General features: G+C 47.2%; 1 protein-coding gene across 1 annotated transcript in view; it reads left to right on the plus strand.

The window, feature by feature from the left end:
- DNAH8 (dynein axonemal heavy chain 8) overlaps nucleotides 1-15,125 on the plus strand; it is a 1,926,251-nt gene that overhangs the window by 1,055,647 nt on the left and 855,479 nt on the right. Inside the window, 1 exon segment of the mRNA XM_029592920.1 lies at nucleotides 3,558-3,730. Within this exon segment, the coding sequence (XP_029448780.1) occupies nucleotides 3,558-3,730 (173 nt within the window).

A 15,125-nucleotide genomic window follows, 5' to 3' on the forward strand; every position in this document is an offset into this window, starting at 1 on the left:
TCCACGAGGATCCAGCTCAATTCTCTCTTACGATCTGGCCAGAGAGCGCTAGACTGAAGAAAAGAGGATACTCGGAGCCGGTAATAGATACACTCCTCCGAGCACTCAAGTCCTCCACATCACTAACATATATAAGGATCTGGAGAGTTTTTGAAGCCTGGTGCGACACTCACAGCACCAATCCACATGCCGCTAAGATCCCTATCATTTTGGATTTCCTACAAGATGGACTTCAGAAGGGTCTATCCCTCAACTCCATCAAGGTTCAGGTAGCAGAGCTGTCTTGCTACAGTCCCAGGAGGGACGGCAACACCATTGCCACACACCCAGACGTCTCACGTTTCCTGAAAGGAGTCAAACACATTCGCCCACCACTGAAGTGGCCAGTGCCCCTGTGGAACCTCAACCTAGTGTTGGAATTTCTAGCGGGATCCACCTTCAGGCCCCTTTGAGGCCTGTCTCTCCGGTTGTTAACCTTGAAGATGGTGTTCTTGCTGGCTGTGTGTTCAGCACGCCGCATCTCAGAGCTACAAGCACTGTCCTGCCGTGATCCGTTTCTCAGAATCACTCCAGAGGCTATCCATCTTCGCACGGTCCCTTCCTTCTTACCCAAAGTAGTCTCACACTTTCACTCAACCAAACCATATCCTTGCCAACCACGGACGGTTTGAAGAAGTCGGAAGAAGGTCGAATACTGCGCCATCTCGACATCGGCAGGATGCTGTCCAGATAGTTGGAAATGTCAGAAGCAGTACGAAAGACGGACCACCTGTTCGTCCTTCATAGCGGGAAGAAGCAAGGGGAAGCGGCCTCACGGCCAACCATCGCCCGCTGGATCAAAGAAGTTATCAAGGCGGCCTACGTAGAGGCAGGAAAACCACCGCCTCTACAGGTCAAGGCTCATTCTACCAGAGCGCAAGCGGCCTCCTGGGCAGAAACTAGGATGCTGTCACCAGCAGAGATATGTAAAGCGGCAACGTGGTCCTCCATCCATACCTTCGCCAGATTCTACCGTCTGGACATCCAGGCCAGGGAGGACACAGCATTTGCAAGGGCAATCCTAAACGGACCTTGGGCAGCCTCCCGCCCAGTCCGGGAGTAGCTTTTGTACATCCCACTTGTTTTGAGTCCATCTGCTACACGCTAGGAAATGTAGAGATTACTTACCTGATAATTTCGTTTTCCTTAGTGTATGCAGATGGACTCAGCATCCCGCCCGGCTGCCGGTATACATGGGGATTCGCCGACTCACGGTAAGCCATGTTTTCTTATATAGGGCATCCACCCTGCCGGGTGTCGACGCCTTCCGGTTGAGAACACTGGCGGTCTCCAGCTACTATCAATTGGTCAGGGTAATCCTGTTCATTTAATCGATCGGTCAGTCACACATATATCCATAAAGCTTTTGCAAGGAAGATTACTGAATTGCTGCACTTCCTGCGGGGGTATATGTACCCGTGCTGACGTCAGATCCGTCTCCAACTGCTAGCACGAGCACACTATACCCACTTGTTTTGAGTCCATCTGCATACACTAAGGAAAACGAGATTATCAGGTAAGTAATCTCTACATTAGGGTTCGGTTTATCTATGAGAAGCTGATTTTAAAAGTCTGTGGATAATATGTAGTATAATTATTGTCGTTGAACAATCAAGCTTAAATGTTCAGTGTCATAGTCTTGGGAATTGTTCTAGCTTAACCGAAATTGGTTATGTGTTAAGTCAGTATGTGAATTTAACCGATACCGTCTTTGAAGGTTTGACTGAAGATTCATGTTTTGAGTTCTTTTTTAAATGATTTGATGTTGCTTTTTGAGCTCAGGTAATCTGGTAGTGAGTTCCATAATTTTGGGCCTGCAATGGAAATGGCTCTGTTTCTTGTGTTGGATAGCTTAGTTGATGGAAGTGATGGCATGACTAGGTGAAGTTTACTTGTGGTTCTTGTTGTGCGTTGTGCTCTGTGTATCTTTATGATGTAATTGAATGCATTGTTGTCTGCTTTGTATATTGCATTGTGTAGGATTGTCAGTATTTTGAATTTAATTCTCTTTTCTACCGGTAGCCAGTGAAGCCTGTTGAGTACCGGGGTGATGTGGTCTGATTTTTTTTTGCCGGTTAGAACTCTAGCTGCAGCATTCTGTAGTAATTGGAGTGGTTTCAAGGCTGTTTTTGGGAGACCTATCAAAATGGCTGGCTAAATAACTGAATATTTATCCCATGGTAGGTTTTTTGGGTGGGGAGGATGTTTTTTATAGGCCAAAATGTAAACGATCTATGTGCTTAACTTAAGGAATTAGACACGTAGATCTGACAAAGTGAACATTTTCCTTATCTGAATTCTTTAATTTAGGAAACTATTATTTTAGGTACCTAAATTTAAAGACCTAAACAGTAGGCAGAACCCGGAAAATAATCGGGTCTTGAGAATGAGGTTAAGAACTTAGTGCTAGGTTCCTAACTTAGGAGCTCAATTCTTTTGCATATCAGCATCATAATATAGGGTTGTTGTTTAACCTACATTTAGGTTACCAATGTGGATCTGATTTTTGAAGTGTTTTTCATTTCTGTAGAATTATTCATATATTTTCAGCTTTTCTGAGATTTTTAGAGTTTTGTCCTGAACTTCTAAAGAAATGAAAGAAAAACCCTACTTTCCTGTGGGAAAATACCTAGTACTAGATGAACTCTCTAAGGGGTACATTTTATAAAAAAGCACAAGTGCGTACTTTTGTTCGCGCACCAGGCACAAACAAAAGTATGCCGGATTTTATAAGATACGCACATAGCCGCACATATCCTATAAAATCCGGGGTCGGCACATGCAAGGGGGTGCACATTTGTGCACCTTGCACGTGCCGAGCCCTGTGCGCGCTGCCCGTTCCCTCCACCTCCCCCCACCTTCCCCTCCCTTCCCCTACCTAACCCACCCCCCCAGCCCTATCTACACCCCCCTACCTTTATACCTTTATTCCCAAAGTTACACCTGCTCGAGGCAGGCATAACTCGCACGTGTGGGCCGGCTGCCGGTGCACCAGGTTCCGGTCTGGGGGCTGGTCCGAAGGCAACAGCCACGCCCCTGGAATGCCCCCGTGCCGGAACCACGCCCGTGGCCACGCCCCTGGGTGACGCGTCATCGTGGCACGCCCCCGACACGCCCCCCAGGAAAGCCCCGGGACTTACGCATGTCCCGGGGCTTGCACAAGCCACCGAACCTATGCAAAATAGGCTTGGCGTGCGCAGGGGGGTTTGGGGTAGGTTTTCGAAGGTTATGCACATAATGTATGCGCGTAACCCTTTGAAAATCTACCCCTATGTATATGTACTCTTCCCTACCTAACCCCACTTCTTTCCAGTGTGGCTGAAAATACTTTGGGTCATATTAGACAGGGGTGTCATTTTCAAATAGACGGTTTAAGTACATTAATCATTATTAATGTAGTTAGAAGCTGCTGAAAATTGTCCTCATGATGTCTGTTCTATCAAACAGGTTCTTCAGTGATACTTCTAAAGTATGTGACTAGTCAGAAATGGTATATTATCTTATTCCTTTCATTGCAGGTAAAAATGCATGTCAAGTCAGTATCAGACTTTGAATGGCTAAAGCAGAGCAGATTCTACTTTAAGGAAGATTTTGACCAGATTTGGGTGTCCATCACAGATGTTAACTTTGTCTACCAGAATGAATTCCTGGGCTGTACTGATCGTCTGGTTATTACTCCTTTAACAGATAGGTGAGAAGGGTCTTATTTTGTGTACAGTTCTGGGGACCTGAAAGATATTGATAAAATTGTGATGGTCCAAAATGATGCAGGGTCTACATCAGAAGTCCTGTGAGACATGAGAGAAATATAAACATATATATCCTATAGAAGAGGCGAGACAGTGCAGATATGAAAGGTATTAATTATAAACAAGAAGAAAACCTGTTTCTAGGGAAAAGAGGATGTACAACAAGCTAAGGAAAAATATCAGGAAATATTTTTTCAGAGAAAGGATGGTGGAAGCATAAAATGCTTTCCCAGGGTGAGTGGTGGTGGTGGCTAAAATGGTAATAGAGTTTAGGGATGCTTGAATAAGTCTATAGTTCATCAGAATAAGGCAAGGGTCTTCACTTGCATCTCTGGCCTTTTTCAGGAGACTCTTTATAATCCTAATGCAGATTTTGCATGCCCATTAAGTTGTGGATGTTCTGGACTAGATGTGGCATATGTAAATGCAATTTCCTTAAGTTAATAAATAAATTACAGAAAAAAATGAATTATGGAGGTTTGGGTGTGCTTCTGTATATAACGCTACCCCGATGTGCCCACCCTGCATGCATATATATATATTATTATACAAAACTACCCCAAAAAAATTGTTTTTGGAGAATGGAAAAAAAGCATTTTAATGAATCTAAACTAAACACCATACATCAGAAGTTTTTAAATTGTATGTAAAAACACTTTATTTATTTCAAATATTTTAAAACAATTTATTTCTTTCAAATTTAAATTTTTTTTATAAAAAAATTTATGCCCAATATCTGGCTATAAATATATTGCACTTAAAGTATATAGTCAGTTGACCAATTGTGGATTAAAAAATATTGAATGGGGAGAGTAAGTCAGGATTTAGGTATTACGGACAGGGAGAGCTCTTCTTTGTCCCCCTTTCCCCACAGTGTGGATCCTTCTTTGGGGGGGGGGGAGATTTTCTTTCAGGGCCCAGTGGCGTTGACTAATTTCCTTCTGGTTGTCCCTGGCAGAGGAATAATTTCACTGTGTGTGCTGCGTGCCCAAATAAATATACTGAAAGCATAGAGGTAGTGTCTGAAATTAAAGTCTTTACTGATAAAATAGTTGTGAATGGCACAATAAATATATTTCCAAAACCACAGTCTTTCTTTCCTTGGTTACAATCTTTAGTGCTATCTGTGTAGGAATCTTTCTCACAAGACAAGCAGGTGTTGTGTTTTGCGGCCGCGGCTGCCCACAGCCATGACCCCCCTACCTGACTCAGCGTCGGGGCCGCCGTGGCAGCACCAGAGTAGCGGGGCCGTTCACCTCCCGCACCTCGACGAAGCTTCCCGCGCTGGCTCACGACTGGGGAGGCACCCCAGGCCTCCCCTCGCAGGGTTGGGCCGCTCTGCACAAATTCCCGAATCCAAAATGGCCGCCCTGCCCTTACGTGCGAGGCCGGGCCTCCTCTCTAGATTTAAAGGGCCCTCCCCCTCCTAATTGCCTGCACCTGCTCCTATGGGCTAGGCACAGGTGAAGTATAAAGGGAGACTTCCTCCACTCACTCTTCGACTTGGTAACATCGTTGTTCGAGTCTGCTTACTTCGGTGAGTCTTCTGGTGCTTCGGATTCTTGATTCCTGATTCTTCTCGGTGATTCTTCGGTGTGTGACTTCGAACAGGCAAGCGGTGATTCTTCGGTGTGTGACTTCGGACTGGCAAGCGGTGATTCCTCGGTGTGACTTCGGATTGGCAATGGGTGATCCCTCGGCGTGTGACCTCGGACTGGTAAGCGACGACCCTCTGGTACTCGACCTCGGACTTCTTCCGGACCATCGTCTCCAAGGGTCCGGAAGGGTCTCCATCGTCTCCAGCAAGCCGTGCAGAGGAGGCCATCGGGACCGGAAACTCCGAAGGAAGAATCCTGTTTAAAAAAAAAAAAAAAAAGCCGTCGATCACAAGGGTGAGTGAGCCACGCCCCCTGAAAGGCACTAGGCCTATCAGGAAGCGCAGAAAAACCCTTTAAATCTGGAGCTCCTCTCACCGGCGTCCCTCTTTCGCGCCGGCCGCTCCCAGCAGCAACCCCTCCACACCACCTCCTCTGCCGAGGCTCAGGAGGCCCAAACTGGGCTAGAGCCTGCCTGCTTACCTCCAGCAAGCCGAGCAGAGGAGGCCATCGGGACCGGAAACTCTGAAGGAAGAATCTTGTTTAAAAAAAAAAAAAAAAGCCGTCGATCGCAAGGGTGAGTGAGCCACGCCCCCTGAAAGGCACTAGGCCTATCAGGAAGCGCAGAAAAACCCTTTAAATCCGGAGCTCCTCTCACCGGCGTCCCTCTTTCGCGCCGGCCGCTCCCAGCAGCAACCCCTCCACACCACCTCCTCTGCCGAGGCTCACGAGGCCCAAACGGGGCTAGAGCCTGCCTGCTTACCTCCAGCAAGCCGTGCAGAGGAAGCCATCGGGACCGGAAACTCTGAAGGAAGAATCTTGTTTAAAAAAAAAAAAAAAGCCGTCCATCGCAAGGGTGAGTGAGCCACGCCCCCTGAAAGGCACTAGGCCTATCAGGAAGCGCAGAAAAACCCTTTAAATCCGGAGCTCCTCTCACTGGCGTTGCGCGCCAGGCGTCGCGCGCACTAAGGAGCGCGACCAAAGGTGCCTGCCCCTTTGTGCGCCCCTTAGTGCGCACCAGATCTTCTTCGAAACAGAAGCCACCCACTCTAACCGACCTAGATTTCACCCGAACTTAACCTAAGCGATACCTCAACAGCTCTCCACATACACTCGCCCAGCCTCTCCAGCATTCATCCAGCCTCTCCAACATCCATCCATCCTGCCTCTCCAGCATTCATCCATCCAGCCTCTCCAGCATTCATCCATCCAGCCTCTCCAGCACTCATCCATCCAGCCTCTCCAACATCCATCCAGCCTCTCCAGCATTAACCCATCCAGCCTCTCCAGCATTCATCCATCCAGCCTCTCCAGCATCCATCCAGCCTCTCCAGCATTAACCCATCCAGCCTCTCCAGCATTCATCCAGCCTCTCCAGCAACCCTGTGCAACCCTGTCCAGCCAGACCAGCTTCTACCACCATCCTCCAACTCTCCTCACCATCCGAGTAGGTAACATGCAAACCTACCCCATTCCTATCATCTATCAGCGCCACTCCCACCTCTCCAAACTCTCACAACGGACCTTGAATCAATCAACGAGATCACTCATCCCAATCATGCTCTCACCCTTGACCCAACTACTAGGACTCACGATATTCTCTCTAACCCTCTTCAACGCTCAGTCCCTCAGAAAGAAAATGCATATTCTTCACGATTACCTGCTAGACTCTAATCCAGATGTATGTGCTATCACGGAAACTTGGTTAAAAAACACCGACACCGCACTGATAAACCAGTTACCTATTCACCTTTATGACGTCTTCTCAATTACAAGACCCAAAAAAAGAGGGGGTGGTCTGTTGCTAGCAACCAAGAAAGATCTGAATATTAGACAGCAACCTGTCAAGACCTCCTCCAAAAAACTAGAAATCGGATTGTTCAAATCAAAACATATTCAAATTCTCCTTGTTTACGCTCCACCGGGATCACTAGACTCTGATGTCTCACCCCTTATAGAAACCATTGCTAAATACATTAACATGGACTCACCTGCCATGATTCTGGGGGACTTCAATCTACATGTTGACACCACCCCGATCTCCCCCAACTGCGAAACCTTCTTATCCACACTCCAGGCAATGGGCTTTGAACAAATCGTTAACAAACCCACCCATAAAGCTGGACACACACTAGACCTCATCTTCCTAAACTCGCACTTATCATACACTAACACTCCAGACTGTACCCAGTCCCTTGGTCCGACCATTCACTCATATCTGCTACTCTCACGACTCGAGGAAACCCCTCTCAACCACAACCTCACTCCACCATCCATCTCAGAAGAAAATGTACCTCCGATAGTCTCAGTGAACATCTTTCCAAGGAACTCCCCAATCTAGACACCTCCAACCCCAACGCAGCCCTTCTATCCTGGCTCAATATCACGGAGTCTATAGCCAACAAACTGTGCCCCAAAGAGACGAAAACCATCAATTGGATTCAAAAAAGGAAGCAACCTTGGTACTCACCGGAACTTAAACGAATGAAGCAAGACCTCTGACACAAGGAAGGCTCTTGGCGGAAGTCCCCCAACTCCACAACTTTGTCCGATTACAAACGAAACATGTATCTTTATAGGATTTCGCTTCTACAAGCAAAAAAAGACTATTATGCCAGCAGAATCCATGATATTCAGTATGACGCCAGGGCCCTGTTTTCCTATGTATCTCAACTCACTAAACCCTTGGCCCCTACCATTCCTGACGATCAGGCTCAATCCAAAGCCAATGAACTCGCACTCTTCTTTCAGAATAAAATTGCAAACACGCTAGCGCTTCTCCCTACTAACCCAACAACACCAGCTCTAAACTTCACCTCCACATGCTCCCCCAGAGCTACCCTAGATACCTTCGAGCCCACCACCCCTCTGGAGATTGAATCAACACTCAAGAAGCTGAAACCATCCAGCCACCCGATGGACCACATCCCAACGAAACTTCTGCTTCTTATCCCAGGCACCATCTCCAGATCTCTGGCCGACATCATTAACTGCTCCCTAGCACAAGGAGTATACCCGGATGACCTTAAAACAGCATCTATTAAACCTCTCTTGAAGAAACCCAACCTTGACACTAATGAGCTCTCCAACTTCCGACCCATATCCAACCTCCCGCTGCTAGCAAAACTCACCGAGAAGGTGGTGAACACTCAGCTTTCAGACTACCTGGAGGAACACAAAATCCTATACCCCTCCCAGTATGGCTTCCGCAAGTCTTCCAGTACCGAAACCCTCCTCATCTCGCTAACAGACCACATCCTCATGGGCCTGGATAAAGGGATTTCATTCCTGCTAGTTCTCTTAGACATCTCCGCGGCGTTTGACACCGTGAACCATAGCATCCTCCTCAATCGTCTCTCAGACATTGGATTATCTGGATACGCCTTCCAATGGTTCAGCTCATTCCTCAATAATAGAAGCTCCAAGATCACTATCAATAATAAAGAATCTCCTAACTTCAAATCTACTCTAGGTGTTCCCCAAGGCTCCTCTCTATCCCCCACCCTCTTCAATATCTACCTACTTCCTCTTTGCCAGCTCCTCACAAACCTTAACCTAATTCACTACTTATATGCTGACGATGTTCAGATCCTGATCCCAATAAAAGAATCCCTTCCAAAAACGCTCTCCTTCTGGGAGAACTGCCTTAAGTCCATCAACCACTTACTCACCAGCCTGAACCTGGTCCTCAATGCAGCCAAAACAGAAATCCTTCTCATCTCCACGACCATTCTACCAGCCATGATCAGACAACCTCTATTCCTCAGACCACTCAAGTTAGAGATTTAGGAGTCACCATTGATAACCATTTGAACCTCAAAAAATTAATCAACAATATTACGAAGGATTGTTTCTTCAAGCTCCAAGTTATGAAAAGACTCAAACCCCTCCTCCATCTCCAGGACTTCAGAACTGACCTTCAGTCAACAATATTCTCCAAACCGACTACTGTAACACTCTCCTCTTAGGACTCCCGATCTCTGCCACTAGACCACTACAGATGCTCCAGAACTCAGCAGCCAGGATATTAACCAACACCAACCGGAGAACTCATATCACTCCTATACTTAGAAACCTACACTGGCTACCTATTAAATACAGAATTTTGCACAAAGCACTCACCATTATCCACAAATCCATACACAACCAACTACCTTTAGACCTCCAGCTCCCACTCAAACTATACACTTCTGCAAGACCCATCAGAGCGGCACACAAAGGAACCCTTCAAGTTCCCCCAACTAAATCCTCTCGTCTAACCTCCACGAAAGAACTGGCATTCTCCACAGCTGGCCCCATCATCTGGAACAACCTGCCGACTGAGCTTAGACTGGAACCCTGCCTGATTACCTTCCGAAAAAAACTCAAGACTTGGCTTTTCATCCAAGCCTTCCCTTAAGCCTAACATTGCAACATTTCTTTCATTTAGCCCACTAGACTAAATGACCGACCCAGCCACTGGATATTCATACGTTCTCACTCTCCAGTTGTCTCTGTCCTTTATTTCCTGGCTACTCTAGCCCCCAAGTTCACTCTCCCTGTTAATTGTATCTGTGCTTCGGCCTTCCTGTTATATGGTTATGTTCAGTTAACCCCTAAGTTTGATGTAAACCGGCCTGATATGAAGCTTGTCATGAAGTTCGGTATAGAAAAATGTTAAATAAATAAATAAATAGGGCTCATCTAAGACCCAGCGGCCCGGGTCCCTATGGGCACCTCCCGGGGGGACCACTGTCTTCCAGTGGCGAAGATCCAGTCAGCCCTTTCACCGACCTCACGACTCCTCGACCTCTCAAAGGTCCACCTAAGTTCCAGTGGTCCAAGTCCCTATGGGCTTCTCCCGGGGGGACCACGGGCTTCCAGTGGTGAAAACCCAGTTAGTTTCTCCGACTTCACGACTCTTCACTCTCTCAGCGGCCATCTCAGTCTTCAGTACTGAGGGTCAGCCAGTCCCATCTTCTGTTCCACCTCGCCACCCGATGGGGGAACCTAAGGACCCACCTCCTAAGGTATACCATCCTCCCGTCGGTCCAAGGGTTCACAAGCCTGATCATGTCAGATTGCCAAGTCCATGAACCCGGCGGAGGCATCTGCCCGCCAGGCCATCCCTGGAATGGCCCAACTTATGATGGATCAGCAAAAGACCCTTGATGCCCTTGTCTCAGTGGTGGAGGGCCTGAACCAGCGCTTCGAAGCATTGGGGTCCATGCACCCCACCTTGCCATCCCCGTCCATGGCTTCTGGGGGCCGCTCAGTAATCCACCTGCCTACACCGCCACATTTTTCTGGGGAAACCCAGGCTTGCAGGGGTTTCATTAACCAGTGCAACATGCTCTTCCGCCTGCAGTCAGCCCTTTTTCCCGACGACGTTACCAAGACCACCTTCATTCTCTCTCTCCTTGAAGGGAAGGCCCTAGAATGGGCTTCCCCCCTGTGGGAACGGGATGACCCCATCCTGAGTAATTTGAGAGAGTTCTGGGAGCTCTTCCGGATGAGTTTCGGTGATTCCACTCAGGAGGTTTCCGCCGGGCCCAAACTTCTCCAACTGCGCCAGAGTTCAAGGACGCTGTCCGAGTTTGCCATTGAATTCCGGACCCTTTCTTCAAAGATCGGCTGGGGCCCCGACTGCCTACGAACCATCTTCCTACAGGGACTCAGCCCCAGATTCAAGGACGAGCTCGCGGGCCGGGAGCTACCTAGGTCCTTGAACGCCCTCATTGACCTGGCAGGGCGTATTGATAGGCGCCATCAAGAACTCCGCCAAGAGGCCCAGCTGACCACGAAAGCCTCAACTCCTTCGAGACGTCCTTCACGCTCGCCTTCTCCCAAAGGTGAATCGGGAGTCCCCTGGACACCGGCCGAAGAGCCCATGCAATTGGGCCATGGGAAACTCTCCACACAAGAGCACAGATGGCAAATTAGAGAAGGACTTTGCTTCTACTGCGGCACGGTGGGCCATCAAGTAGACGCCTGCCCAGCGCGGCCGGGAAACTCCCGGGCCTAGGCCCTGAAAGAGGTCTCTTCCTGGGCCTAACATCACCTGCACCTCCACTAACCCTATCAGTTCCACTGACATCCGCGGACGGCGAGTTTCATATGTTAGCCCTGGTAGACTTGGGGGCCGAGGGCAACTTTATTATGAAGAGTCTAGTGGAGCACTTGAAAATCCCACAAGTCCGCGCCCCGGCTCCATTGGTCATCTCGTCTATCCACGGCAAGCCCCTCCTAGGGCGAGTGACACACCTCACGGAACCCGTCCAACTGAGGGTTGGACTTCTTCATCTCGAGCGGATGTCCTTCCACATCCTGGAACACTCCATACACCCCGTAATTCTGGGACTTCCTTGGCTCCAAAAACATTGTCCCCAGTTCAACTGGAGAACCTTACAGTTAACCCAATGGGGGCCGAATAGTCACAATTGCCTCCAACCGGTAGCTCCAGTTCAATGTTCCACCGCTTTCACCAGTCTCCAAGGTTTGCCGGCCTCCTATGCTGCGTACTCGGACATCTTTTCCAAGCGAAAGGCCAAGACACTCCCGCCTCATCGACCATTCGACTGTGCCATTAACCTCCTTCCTGGCACACAAACCTCCTTATTTTATTTATTTATTTATTTTTAACTTTTCTATACCGATGCTCCTGTACAGGATACATATCGCACCGGTTTACATGGAACTGAAAACTGTCGCCGGAAGGCGTATACAATGAAACATAGGAACCAAGAAAGTGCGGGGAAAATAAAACAGATATGTGAAAAACTTTAGCAACATAAGAGAATACACTATCATATAATGTGGTAGATATAACATAATATTAAAATGAGTAACTTTAATAATAATAAGAATGGGACAGAGGCCTAAGCCTCGGGGAAACGAGCCGGTAAGGGGGAAAGGGAGAGAGTTAAGGGAGAAAACCGCAATGAGCAATGGGATGTTTAGCATTGGAAGGATTCAAGGGGGAGAGAGAGCATGGGCGAGGGGATTATCTGTCCAAAAAGGCCTGTCTGAAGAGTCAGGTTTTCAGTTTCTTTTTGAAGACTAAAGGGCAGGGTTCTTGGTGGAGGTCTGGTGGGAGCGAGTTCCAGAGTGGAGGCCCAGCTGTGGAGAGGGTGCGCTTCCTTAAAGAGGTTTTATCAGGTGGGGTATATAGCATGTCTTTGTATGCTCTTCTAGTGGGTGACTGTATTCAACTATTTCTGCCTACTTGGATCAGCCCCATATTATATAGGGGCTGATGAGTAAAGATGGCGCCAGCCATCCAGTGCTCCTACCATGTGACAGGGGCCGGCCAATGGCACGGATACCCTGTCACATGGTAAGGGCAAAGGGGCATCGGCGCCATTTTATTTTAGCGCAGCTGATGCCTGGGAACGTGAAATCGCTCCCCGAGGCCCCCCTGGACCACCAGGTAATTTTAAAAGGTTTTGGGGGGGTCGGGAGGGTGGGGGTCAATTTAAAGGGTTGGGTGGGGTTTTTTTTTAGCGGCGCGGGCCTCCCTAAAAAAAAAATTAGCGATGTGAATTGGAATCGGAAACGATTCCAATTCACATAGCTTAACGATCAGATTTCCCCCCCCCCCCCCCAGCCGAACCTGATCGTTAAGACGATCTGGCACACGATTCACATCTCTAGTAATTACACTGAGCAAAACGCGGGTCCTCCCTCACTTTTAAGTGGCTCCAGCTCACAGATTTATTTCGTGATCCCTTCTCTATAGCCTTCGGGGTGGTTGCTGGCATTTGAAAAGCAATAGCACAGAGGAGAAACGGAGTAAACAGCACACACATATAGAGAAATCACAACAAAAAAATGTCCGGCACACAATATACTGGACAATAACACTTTGACAACCAAACAATTATTTATTTTACATTTGCACACTGAATAGTGTGCACAACATTCAATATATGGTATATAATATTGTGAGTGCGACCAAGCCCCGACACGGCTGTGTTTCACTCCCAGCTGTGTCAGGGGGACCGAGTTTTGTCAAAATCTACAAATTGAAAATTAAATATATTACTGTACGGGTAGGCGTCCTACATAGATTACACCAAATTTTGACATGTAGCAAAGAAGGACCAAAGCTAAGCACAGGTAAATTGTGAAACTCCAAAGCAGATGTCGGAGGATGCAGAAGGAGAGAACAATTGTGGGGAGGGAAGGGGATAAAGGGGAATACAGGATTATTTATATCTAAGTATATTGCTGGTTTTGTTAGGGGACTCAAAATCACGTATATATTGTGTAAATCAGATGATTCTGAATGTTAGGAAACCCGCTGGAAACAGCTGAAACCAATAAACAAGCCAGACTCACTATCTCCCACCCACACCACCCAAACCCTGCCTGCAACCTACCCCAGCAGGGTAAGATCAGTAGCAAAATGCCACTGCTGGCAGCTTGTCTCAGTGAGTGAGACAGAGAGACAGTCTGAGTTCAATAAAAAAAAAAAGTGCAGTAAAAAAAAAAGCCTGGCTGCCTGGCAGGCACAACAGCAAAAAAAGAACAAACATCTTTTTCAGTAATAGAAAATTGTAGCAATAGCAATTGAATAAAGATTTGAGACACTCTAAGAGAGCTCAAACAGCAAACAACCTTCTCAAGAATAAAGTGCATTATGGTATACTTACTCAAGGAAGAAAATACAGCAGGAACAGCATCACAGAGCATCAATTGGCTAAATTAGAAAAATGTTTTGTTCTGTTACGTTGGCATTCTGATCTCCTTGCCAACCTGTCTGACCCTCTCTATGAGAGAGCTGTGAGGTCACTTATGACTCACAGGAAAGAGCTGGTTGCTATGGATATTCCCACATGACCTTCTCCTATTTCCACAATCTATTACCACCACAACGTCATAGGACACCTGATTCTGACAACCCCATCAAAGTCATCTCCCTAGTACAACCATGTTGCAAGGACACCTTCTCCAAGATGAAGCCTACACTAAGATATCAACCTATAACCCGTAGAAATCTAACCCCGGTAATGATCTCACCAGTCACACAATTACTTGGTTTGGCTCTATTCACCTTATCACTCTTCAATGCCCAATCAATCACAAAAAAAACCCACATCCTTAATGACCATCTGCTAGATACCAAACCAGACATCTGTGCCATCACAGAGACCTGGTTAAAATCCTCAGATACAGTCCTAATAAATCAATTGCCTACACAGACATATGATGTCTTCTCCTTACCCAGAAAGAAAAAAAAAGGAGGAGGTCTCCTAATAGCTGCAAAAAAAGCTTTTTAACCTCACACAACAACCTATCTATACTATACCCAAACTTGAGGTAGGCTTATTCAAGTCTAAGTCACTTCAAATCCTCCTCACCTACGCTCCTCCCGGATTTTTAGATCAAGATGCCTCTCCCATGATAGAAGTTATAGCAAAATACTTAAAACTAGACTCTCCTGCCATAATCATTGGAGATTTTAACCTCCACATTGATGCCAATCCTCGATCGACCAACTGTGATGCTTTCCTATCAGCACTCTCGGACATGGGCTTCAAACAGCACATTAACCAACCAACACATAAAGCGGGTCACACTCTTGACCTTATCTTCACAAATTCTAATCTCACCCCACTCTCACCCCCCTTATGCCTACCAGTCCCATGGTCAGATCATTTTATGATCAACTCCACCTTCAGGTCATTGACAGGATTGACCACACCTCATCAGCCTACAACTCTATACTACAGGAAAACTTGTTCTTCAGAAGATCTTGGCA

The sequence above is a fragment of the Rhinatrema bivittatum genome, chromosome 3 (genome assembly GCF_901001135.1).
Source record: "Rhinatrema bivittatum chromosome 3, aRhiBiv1.1, whole genome shotgun sequence".
In the NCBI taxonomy this organism is placed as follows: Eukaryota; Metazoa; Chordata; class Amphibia; order Gymnophiona; family Rhinatrematidae; genus Rhinatrema; species Rhinatrema bivittatum.